This window comes from Artemia sp. Qi Xiang Cuo, chromosome 17, assembly GCF_049724085.1.
Source record: "Artemia sp. Qi Xiang Cuo chromosome 17, ASM4972408v1, whole genome shotgun sequence".
NCBI lineage: Eukaryota > Metazoa > Arthropoda > Branchiopoda > Anostraca > Artemiidae > Artemia > Artemia sp. Qi Xiang Cuo.
Genome location: NC_142810.1, coordinates 34,837,702 through 34,849,746, shown reverse-complemented (window position 1 = coordinate 34,849,746; position 12,045 = coordinate 34,837,702). Strand labels below are relative to the sequence as shown.

Here is a 12,045-nt window from a genome sequence, read left to right as displayed (position 1 = left end):
CATTTGTATTTTTTTCAGTAAAGTACCAATTATGTTCTGGTCTTGGGAAGGCACAGGGGTTTTGAGCCCTTCTCATGTTAATTTCTGCTCGTTTTGAGTTTGACTCGGTTATTTATTGTAATTTCTTTTAGTTTTGAGTTTCATTTATTTATCGATGTTGATCGATGTTGATATCGATGAATAGAGTTTTATAATTTTCTTTGAAAAACTTATTTTTTGGAAAACGTTTTTATAATTAATTTCTGTTTGTTTAATATTGGCATATTCTTTTCAGGGAAAAAGAAAATAATAGTTTAAATCTTTTCTTTTTTTTAAAACTTTATAGTTTGGCCTGCTATTTGTATGGTGGAGAAACATTTTGAGCAATTTTTAACAACCTTCACCTTTTTAAAAATCTGGACTCAAATAGTAGTGTTTAATTTAGTTTCATATCTCCTCTAGTTGACCTGAAATAGAAAACTTGATACCATTTGAAAAAAAAATCTGTTAACTTTCTTTGATAGCTTGGATACACTTACGCTATTTTGATTTGGTCAAATTTAAAGAGCGGAAGTAGCCCCGGAACTTTGAACATAATACCCTCAGTCGTTCTTGTGATACGGTCGAAGTGCTTTGTGGGGAATTAGCATTAACACAGTGTATTTCGATTTAATCTTAAGGCAACATTTAGTTTTTAAATATATTGGGCAATTGGGTGGGTGGGGGTGGGAGGAGGATTAGTTGCCCTCCAATCACTTTCAACTATTAAAAAGGGCTATTCTGTTTTCAATCGAATGAGCCCTTTTCGAAGTTTCTATGACAACTCCGTCGATACGAAGTGCCCGGTCTAAAAAAAAAAAAAAAAAAAAAAAAAAAAAAAAAAAACATTGTACCCACATCGCTCTTTACAATAAAAATCTCAAGCTGATCTGATCTGATCTGATAAACTTGCGTTATGAGCAAGTTTAATTAACGCAAACATGCATTAATTAAGTAAATTACACTACTTTAAATTACGTTAGGGGGGTGCCCCTCCCCTGGATCTGCCACTGCACTGGCCTTTTCGATTTCCAATCGAATAAGCCCTTTTTTAGTTTCTATTTCACAGCTTTCTATAAACACCTTATATTCCCCCAGGACATAAATCACAACTGGTACCCTGAGGGCTATGAGGGGATTGGCATCCTCAAAGACCTAATTTCCAGAACTTTCAACTACGTTGAATAAAATGGCTATCTCAAAATTTTGATTGGATGTGTTTGAGGAAATAGTGGGCGTAAGAGGGGGGTTAGTTGCCCTCCAATCACCTCAGAGTATTAAAAATGGCACTAGCCCTTTCAATTTCCAATCGAATGAGCCCGTTTTGAAGTTTCTACAACAACGCTTTCTATAAAGACCTTAAATACCCCCAGGGCATAACTTACAACCCTTGCCCTGAGGGCTGTGAGAGGGTTGTCATCCTCAAAAAACTAATTTCCAGAACTTTCATCTACGTTAAAAAAATGGTTATTTGAAAATTGTGGCTGGATGTCTTTGGGGAAATGGTGGGCCTGAGTGGGGGGCTACTTGCCCTCCAATCACTTCCAACTATTAAAAAGGGCACTAGCCCTTTTAATTTCCAATAGAATGATCCCTTTTTGAAGTTTCTACGACAATGCTTTCTATAAAAAAAGACCTTATATGCCCCCAGGGCATAACTTCCCCCCCTGGCCCTGAGGGCTGGGGGGGGGGGGGAGTGTCATCCTCAAAAACATAATTTCAGGGCTTTTTAACTACTTCGAACAAAATGGTTATCTCAAAATTATGATTGGATGTGTTTGGGGAAATTGTGAGTGTGAGAGGGATGTTAGTTATCCTCCAATAACTTTTGACTATCAAAAAGGCCACAAGCCCTTCTAATTTCCAATCGAATGAGCCTTTTTTGAAGTTTCTATAAAATCGCTATTTTTAAAGACCTTATATGACCGCAGGGCATAACTTACAACCCTTGCCCTGAGGTCTCTGAGGAGGTTATCATCCTCAAAGACCTAATTTCTAATACTTTTAACTACGTTGAACAAATCGGCTATCGAAAAATTTTGATTGGATGTGTTTGGGGAAAAGGTCGGCCTGAGAGGAGGGTTAGCTGTTCTCTAATCACTTTCGACTATTAAAAACGGCGATAGCCCTTTGAATTTCCAATCGAATTTGCCCTTTTTCAAGTTTCTGCGACAAAGCTTTTTATAAAAACCTTATATACTTAGAGCATAACTTACAACCCTTACCCTGAGTGCTGTGGGGGAGTGTCATCCTCAAAGATATAATTTCCGGACCTTTCAACTACTTTGAACAAAATGGCTATCTCAAAATTTTAATTGGATGTGTCTGGATAAATGGTGGGCGTGAAAGGGGTGTTAATTGCCTTCCCATCACTTTTGACTATTAAAAAGGGCACTAGCCATTTCAATGTCCAATCGAATGAGCCCTTTAGAAGTTTCTACGACAGCACTTTCTATAAAAACCTTATATGCCCCCATTGCATAACTTAAAACCTTTGCCCTGAGGGCTGTGGAGGGGTTGTCATCCTTAAAGATATAATTTCCAGAACTTTCATCTATGTTGAACAAAATGGCTATCTCAAATTTTTGTTGGACGTGTTTGGGGAAAATGTTGACGTTAGAGGGAGTTGCCCTCAAATCACTTTCGACTATTAAAAATGGCACTAGTCCTTTGAATATCCAATCGAAAGAGCTCTTTTTCAAGTTTCTACGACAAAGCGTTCGACAATTTATAAGGGCACTAGCCATTTCAATTTCCAATCGAATGAGCCCTTTTTGAAGAATCTACGACAACGCTTTCTCTGAAACCTTATATGGCCCCAGGGCATAACTTACAACCCTTCCCCTGAGGACTGGGTGTGTGTGGGGGGGGGGGGTTGTCATGCTCAAAGACATAGTTTCCAGAACTTTAAACAACGTGAACAAAATGGCTATCTCAAAATTTTGATTGCATGTGTTTGGGGGAAAGGTGGCCGTGAGAGGGGGGTAGTTACCATCCAATCACTTTTGACTATTAAAAAGGGCACTAGCCCTTTAAATTTCCAATCAAATAAGCCTTTTCTGAAGTTTCTACGACAACATTTTCTATAAAAACCTTATATGCTCCAAGGGCATAACTTACAACCCTTGCCCTGAGGGCTGTGAGGGGGTTGTCATCCTCAAAGACCTAATGTAAGAACTTTCAACTACGTTGAACAAAATGGCTATCTCAATATTTTGATCGGATGTTTTTGGGGAAATGGTGGGCGTGAGAGGGGGGGGGGCTAGTTACCCCAGGGCATAACTTACAACCCTTTCCCTGAGGGCTGTGGGGGAGTGTCCTCCTCAAAAACATAATTTCTATGTGGAAATCAACTAAGCTGAACAAAATGGCTATCTAAAATTTTGATTGGATGTGTTTGGGGAAATGGTGGGCGTGGAAGGGGTGTTAGATGCCTTCCAATCGCTTTCGACTATTAAAAAGGGCACTAGTCATTCCAATTTCCAATCGATGAGCCCTTTTTGACGTTTCTACGACAACTCCTTCGATACGAAGTACCCTGGTATGGAAAAAAAAAAAATATTGTGCCAACATCATTCTTTACTGAATAATGGAAAAGAAAGGATTCTAAAAAACAGAAAAGGGTGTGTGTGAAAGGTTCCGCGTTCTTGTGGTAAATTTTATGTAAGAAGGATACAACAAAATTTAGAAAATTGATTGCAGCAACATAAAAATGCCATTGACTGCTCACTAACATATAATCAAAAACCAGAAATGTTTGAATCAGCTGTAGCAGAGTATTTATTTGACTTTCTTCATCACAATATATTATTTGACCAAACGCAAATTGTAGATACTTCTATACGCCTATTACAAAGCTTTACAGAAATTATTAATATTAAAAAGATTATCTTTTGGGGGGTATTAGTATTAATAGAAATGAAGGGGATAGAACTAATTCATTTTATAATAGCTTAATTAAGGGGCAGGGAACATTTCCTAACAGTGGTGATTTACATAATAGTTCTCAAACAAAGGACAACCGTCTAAGCGAAAGTCAGGAAGAGGTCAAGGCTGGCAAGAGTCAACGGACTGCAGCTAAACTTGAAAATAAAAAAAAATCATTTAATTTATAATGCGTGAGTTTCGTTGACCTGTTTTGCCATATCTAAACAGTTCAAAGGTTTTAACCTGTAAATTTAGTCAGGGGTGGTGACCTGGATTTTGTTCTTTCAAATAAATACAGTATTTTATTTTAGACAGACCCCATTAGCCAATCTTATCCTATAAAGGAAAAATATTTAAAGATTTTGGTGTTTTCGTTTCTGTGTACAGTTAAGCAGTATTGAGGAACTGTTATTACAATGTGAGTTTTATTTATTTGTTTGTCTATTGTTAATTTTATCTTTCTTTCTTGTTGTATTTTTTTTTTAATGATTTAAACCATTTTTATTTTCTCTCCTTTTTTCCGTTGATAAAGGCTCCCGGATGTGGAGTTGAAATATTTGGAATTCTGTTCATTTATCAATTTTTTTTGCTGTGTTTGTTTTTAGTACGTTTTTAGTATGTTTTGGTCACTGCTTGATTTAAAATAAACCCGTTTTTCTCTCTTAAACTTTCTTAAATTCTCGTTTTTGACAAGTTCTTATACTTGCTGTCCCTTTTAAATCTTGCTGCCACTTACCTTTTAACCACGAATTTCTTTGTTCTTCATTTTAATTTTTGATTCGTTCTGAATCTCGTTGTTACGTGTCTTGTAACTGCACATTTCTTGGCTCTTCAATTTTGTTTTTGACTCGTTGCAATTCTCACTGCTGCTTATCTTTCAACCGCATATTTCTTTGTTCTTCAAATATGTTTTTGACCCGCTGTAATTGTTACTTTCACAAGTATCCTAACTAAATTTTTATTTGTTCTTTATTTTGTTTATCATTACTTCATATATTTTTTCAATGCCCTTTGCCTTAGCTGCTCAGATTGGTCTCGTCACATTTGATGGTCTAGGCTGTTCTTTTTCACCCGAGAATTCAAACTTCTTAGGTCATCCTCTCGATTTTGTCTCATTTGATGGTCCAGTTTGTTCATTTTGAGCAATTTTTAATTTATTTTTTCATGCTCAAGGTATTATGAAACTGCTTAAAACACCTTCTTTGTTCTTCACTTTCATTATTGGTTCACTCTGATCCTTGCTGTTGCATGTCTTGTAACCACATATTTCTTTGTTCTTCAATTTCGTTTTTGACTCTTTGTAGTTTTCGCTGCCGCTTAGCTTGAATTGGTCTTGTCACATTTAATGGTCTTGGTTTTTCATTTTCACCCGTCATGACTTTACACTTCTCAGGTGTTTCTTTTGATCTTGCATCATTTTGATGGTCCAGTTTATTCATTTTCATCAATTGTTAGCTTACGTTCTTATCCTCGAGGTATTATGAAACTGTTTGAACCATCTTTTGTAAATTGACTTATTACGCTTTGTATTTTATGTTTAGCTATGTTTCTTGGGTAATTTTGCATACGTCATAGATAATAAAAACGATATGGCCACTTCTGAGGGGGAAATGATGTATTTAAAGCTTTAGACAGCAGTCGGAAGCCGAATCGATAACCTGCTGTTTTGATGTGTTTCGTGGTAAAAATATCTTAACGTTAGCTGTAGTGGGTTGTTAGTAGGAACAGTAAAATCATTCTGAAGTTCTTTCCAATCAATAAATTTAATATTACTGTCTTCGATTAGATAAACAACAAAAAAAGTGTAGTTGTCATTTATTAAATATTTACTTTCTTTGCCTTACGAATGATGTGAAGGTCTTCACTTCACTTTTTCGTTTAATGAATTTTTCAGTTATTCTTTATTAAGTAATTGATTGAAGACTGTAAGATCATATTACATTTCATGGGCCTTATGGGTATAGCCATTTTGCAAACAGAAAGCTCACGCTTTCTTCAAACAGCTTTTCCAAACTTTTACGAAATATCTAGTTTCCAACAAGTAAAACTTCTTCTTTTATAAGCTGCTCCTGCATAAAATGTTATAACTAAATAATTTGATTCACTTAAAAAGACTGTTTCAAATACTTCAGAGCCACTAGGAGCGACAATTTGGTCACATTTTACTCTGGTTCATGTAGGAGTCTGGGTCACTTGGGGTACATAGGATGGACAAGGTTCAGTCCTCTCATAAATATTACATCGTGAAAATTTGATAGAAATAAGTACCGAGGTTTTGAGAGCAACAAAGGTCAAATATATATATTTTAATTTCAGGACCGTTTTGATTTCTAATTTCAGGATCACTTTGATTTCTAAATCATTTTTATTTCTAAATCATTGAAGTGCCTGTAGGAAGTAAGTGTGGCCCAAGTGGGAGAAATTTTATTTAAATGGACAGGAATTCAAACAAAGTTATCTGTTATTTACAGACATGTTGATCAAGCTAAAAATCACCTACATAACGTGGGGTGAAAGACTTAGCTTCCTCGGGCTTGGTCTTATGACAGAACTAGCTGGACTAACACTGGCACGGCGGATGGCAGGGCGCAAACTTTTGACGTTTCCAGGAGGAGACTTACAGCTATAAGCGCGGACTAAACAGCCACGAGCCTGAAAAGAGAGAGCCTGTTAGTGATGAATTCAAAACTCCACCTAAAAACTCAATTTAAGCGAAATTCAACATGGTAAATTTCCACCCAGAAATATTTAAGCTACGATGAATTTTACCAGAATCATTCTATCAGAATTCAACTCAAAATAAATTTAAGCCATAAAAATTCAGCCTGGCAAATGAGAACAGCAAAACTAAATTCAAACAGAACTCAACTCAAACAAAATATATCCTAAAACTCCAAACCCAAATACCACAAAATTCAGTCTGAGCAAAACTGAACACAGTAAAACTTGACCCATGCAAAACCTAAACCCATGAAGGATTTCATCGGGCAAAACTAAACTTAAAAAAAATTCAACACACGAAAAAATAAAGAACAAATTGAATATTTTAAACTCTGGACTGATCAACACACAACTTAGGATATCTTAAATGTGATTACATATGGAGTCTTAAGGGCCTAGCATCAGATTCTTTTTTTATTGGCAACAGTTGACGGTACACTTCAAAGCAAGTACTTCTCTTGCAAAATAATCCAAGATAAAAGTGTGTTAGAGCCAATATGGCTCTATACACTTTTAATAAGCAATAATGTTCCAATTAAAAACTGAATGATTAAAGAAATAAAACAATAATAATTTTCACTGGTTTATTCCAGAAGTATTCTGAAGCCACATCTATTTCAACAAGAGGTTTTAAATATAAGATAGTTTTGAAACATAATATCAGGTCAATATGTCTGTGGATGAGTTGAGGCAACTGTTCTGGTCCAGCACAAATACACACTTCATTCGTTATTTGACAAGCATTGCCTTTTCCTGTAACAAACCTAGAAGTGGGCACGGTAAGCAATATATTAGTATTAAGAATCCACGTCAATCGGAGAAAAGCTTCGTCTATTTGCAATTGGAAATTTATATTCTTACCTCTAAGGTTTTGTAAGAAGCACCGTAACTGTCTGAAGCAGTTTTTCCAGGACTTGAATTACGAGATCTCTCTGGGCTTGACACACAATTTCGCGTGTCTATAGTACTTCCTCTAAACGAACTAGAATGAAAAGATATCGTTGTTTAACTTCAAAGGGACGGAAACAAAGTAATAGGTTAAAAACGGAATGAAATTTACACTGACTTTCTGACACTAAAGTCAAATTCTTAAAAAAAAAAAAAACAGAAAAAATTTAACATCTTCCCACAAAAGATAAATTATTCCTTTTGAAGCATTGACTACTTAATATTTAAGAACGGTGTATTTATTAATTAATATTTCTTATGGGTTAATTTAAAAACTTTTTCCATAAAACAAGTTTTTCATAGAAAAGTAAAAAGTATTAAGCCGTTAAGCCATAAATGAGCAGAAATAAAGTCAAGTAATTTTCCAAGCGTAAGACTACCAAAAACATCAATAAACAAATGAAACTCAAAACGAACAGAAATTACAATAAATGACCGAGCCAAACTCAAAACGAGCAAAAATTAGCATGAGTAGGACTGACAACTCCCATTTCTTATCAAGACCAGAACATAATCTGCGTTTTACTAAAAAAAAAGAAAAAAACAAATGACCATGGATTGTCAGTTTAATATGCATACAGACATGTATTCCTACGAATTTTAATAATTATTCATTTATTCAACTAAAACAAAATAAAAACATTTGAAATGTATTTTATTTTCAGTAGAGTGCAAAAGTAAGCTTCGGAAGGGGGTTCATTCCATCAGAAATCAGGAGTTCCAGTGCCCTTTTTAAGAGTAAAAAGTGATCTCAAAGGGCAACAGCCTCCCACCTCTCCCGCTCTTTTCCCCTAAATGCATCTGATCAAAATTTTGAGATAAAAATTTTCTTCCAAACCGTCCAAATGCCAAGCAACTATACCCCCGGGGTTGACGACCCTCCCCCTTGCTCATGATACATGGGTATTAAGTTATGCAAGTTGCCTATTGGTAACATTTTAGGGTTTTATGGGATGGGGGGTCGTACAGGCATCGGAGGACGTTCATTCAATTGAAAATCAAAAGTTCTAGCTCCCTTTTTAAGAGTCCAAAGTGATCGAAGGGCAGCCAGCCCTTTTCTAGATGCCCTTTTCCCCCAAATACATCCGATCAAAATTTTGGTATAGCTCTTTTGTTAAAAATAGTCCAAAGTCCAAATAACCTTGCTTCCAAGTTTTAAAACTATTCTCTTAAGCCCGCGGGGAAGGACTATAAGTAATGAAAGAAACTCATTCTGAAAATATAAGGTTTTTATGGAAGGAGTGGTTATATAAGCTTTGGAGGAGGCTCATTCGACTGGAAATCGGAAGTTCTAGCTCCCCTTTTTAAGAGTCAATAGTAGTATTCAATTGTAGTCCAGTAAAAATACGGTTTTGACCCAGCATTTGAGCAACAGAAATGTTTTTGATGCCAAAATGTTCAAAAAACGTTCACTTAATAACATGTCTAAAATCGGCCTCGTAGAAACATCCCTTTTTTCAGGGAAAAAGGGGGGAGGATCTTGAATCTAAATTTTATAATTTTTCTTTGTATTAAAAGGTCTATTCCTATTAATTAAAGTCCAGGGAGACCTAAAATGACATGAAAAATCGGAAATTTTATAACTTAATAACCCTTTTCCACCCCAAGCGAGGACAGAAGGGGGGGGGGGGGAGTGTGAGTGAAAAAACCACAATCTTAATTTTTGCAGTATTTTCTAGATTGAATGGTCTTTTTCTATTAATTCAAGTCTATGGAGACCAAAACTGACATCAGAATTGAAAAATTCTGTCACTTAGTACCCCATTTCCACCCTAGGTCAGGTCAGAAGGGGTAAGGACACCTCAATACCCCGTTTCCACATTATCTAGGTCAGAGGGGGGTGAAAGCACCTTTTTTGCTATTGGCCCACTTTTGGTTTTAACGGTACTTCTTTGCAATTTCACGCTCGTGAATTCAAATTTGAACTATTATTGGGCCTCTCTATTCGTGTCAATCTGACTTCGGAGGTGTGTGGGGGGGGGGGGGGGGTTAGTTTTACTTATAAAAATATTTTTTTAATGGATGTTTCTTCTTTTTTTAAGAGACAAATCTGAACAGAAGGTTTTCTTCAAATCCTCTTTAAGGTCTATCTTGACTCTTCCACTCTTATTTTCAACCTACCCTCACCCTTTGGCACTAAGGGGGAGGGGGGTAAAATGAGAACATTACAAGATTGCCATTTTGAACTTCGTTTCTAGATATAAGAAATCTGATTATTATTGTACAGAAAACATGAAAATAAAAAACTAAAGCAAAAAAGAGAAAACCCGAACACTTCAATCATAACTTCGATTTCGATTACTATACCTCTGATAAAAAAGCCATTGAATAAAAAACAAAATTTGTCTTAATCACATTGTCTATCAAGATCGTAATGGTCTGATAAAAAGTTGAGGCAACTTGTTCCATGGCACTGAATATGCAAAATATTCAGTATCCAATAATGCAGAAATGGTCACTCTTTTTCACGTGCTTCGAAGGCTATCGCAGTCACGTTTACAGCTACAGGGAATCAGTTTGAGAAGGCTTTCAGGAGCAAGCAGTATGTCAGTTTTAATGGGTATATAACCGTTTGATGAATGTTTCCAGTCTCCGTCTTCAGCTACTAGAGCTGTCGCTGAGCGCTACCATTTCATTCTTTGAAAATAAACACACAGGTCTTTTATTTTGCAGGTGTGGGTGGCAGGGTTGCCACTCAGCCGGGTTTTTTGGTGCCACTTTGGGTGGCAAAATAGTGTCAATTTTGTATAAAAAGTGTCATTTTCCAAAATTTGGCCGCTCGCGCTCATATCAACAAGCTTTTTAAATTGGCCAATCCACTTGGGATCACCCCCACGTGGTTTCTCGCATCTTTAAATTCTCCAACATGGAATGTCGGATCTAATGCCATCTATCAACTATAAAAAAGAAATTTTGATTTTACTTAGTCGGTGCTGATTTCCGGCTTTGCGCAGTACTTCCACTCTTGTCAACTTTCCAGCCCCCCTCCTAAAAAGTCGCTAAAATACAAATGGTGCTTACTGTATAAAATGAGAACTCGTCCCACAGAGTACTTTTTTCTTTTTTTCTGAGCAGGCTTTGTTCATAGCGCGAAAAAGGAACAGAAAAAGAAAAGAGGAAAAACCTTCATTTTTTTTTCTTTTGAGAAAACGGAAAAAAAGGACAGAAATACTCGTCTACATTGAAAGTCTTTCATCTAGTTTTCCATAAAATGGACTATCTGGATAATTACAGTGCATAAAGGTGCTTGAAACTTTTCTTTTCTCCGAAAATGCTGAAAAGAATGCCACGAACATAGATCGTAGCTATTGATAACCCTATGATAAACAGAACTAATAGTGGTTCAGACGCAAACTCTTTCAAATAATTTATTTGGCAAAAACTAGTGGAAAAACAATAAGACAGCTATATCATCTAATCTGTTTATAACAACCTGAATAGAATAAGTTTCACGAGAACTCTCGCCACTCCCAGTAAATTTTTCTTTGCGATGTCTCCATGGACTAGGGCATAGGAACAGTCAACTAGCATTTTAAGTATCAATATGAAAGCACCTTTATAATAAAAAACGAGCATTTAGAGTATCAGCGTGAAAGCACATTTACAATAAAAAATTAGTGGGAATGAAATAACTAAAATGAGGAAGTGCGTCCAAATTCAATTTATGTAATGATGTAATATAAATTTAAGTAAGATAAAAAGTGAAATTAGATTGTTATTTTGCTAATGATTGCATAGGATTTAAGATAATGGAAGTTTTGGTATCAATTTTGGTTATGCATGAATATTCATTTGCCCATTGCCAAGAGTTCAAAGAAAAAATATAAAATATGAACAGAAATGTTAGAGCACATTTTTGCGTCACTTGCCCAGTCACTGAAGAGGTCACCAGGGTTGCCACGCAGCAGGTTTATTTGGGTGGCAAAATAGTGTCAATTTTGTATAAAAGTGTCATTTTCCAAACACTTGATATCAACAAGCTTTTCAAATTGAAAATATTGTCCAATCCGCTCGGAATCACCCCTGCGTGGTTTTCCGCATCTTTAAATTCTCCAACATGAAATATCGGATCTAATGCCATCTATCAACTATATTTTTTTTTTTTACTTAGTCGGTGCTGATTTCTGGCTTTGCGCAGCACTTCCACTATTGTCAACTTTCCAGCCCCCCTCTTAAAAACCCACTAAAACACAAATGGTGCTTACTGTATAAAATAGGAAATCGTCCGATAGATTGCTTTCTTCTCTTTTTTTCTGAGAATGCTTTGTTCACAGTTTGAGAAAGGAACGTAAAAATAGAATAATAAATATCTTCATTTTTTTTCTTTTGATAGAATGGGAAAATAAAGACATCACTGTGCGCCTATATGGAGAGTTTTTTCTTCACTTTTTCCACGAAATTAACTATATGAATTATTGCAGTGCATTCTGG

General features: G+C 35.8%; 1 protein-coding gene across 1 annotated transcript in view; it reads right to left on the bottom strand.

Annotated features, from left to right (window-relative positions):
* LOC148942136 (voltage-dependent T-type calcium channel subunit alpha-1H-like) overlaps nucleotides 1–12,045 on the bottom strand; it is a 386,818-nt gene that overhangs the window by 161,749 nt on the left and 213,024 nt on the right. The window contains exons 13-14 of the mRNA XM_089103241.1: nucleotides 7,528–7,648; nucleotides 6,446–6,597 (exon numbers count right to left, since the gene is read on the bottom strand). Coding sequence (XP_088959367.1) covers nucleotides 6,446–6,597; nucleotides 7,528–7,648 — 273 coding nt within the window. The remainder of the gene's footprint in view (nucleotides 1–6,445; nucleotides 6,598–7,527; nucleotides 7,649–12,045) is intronic.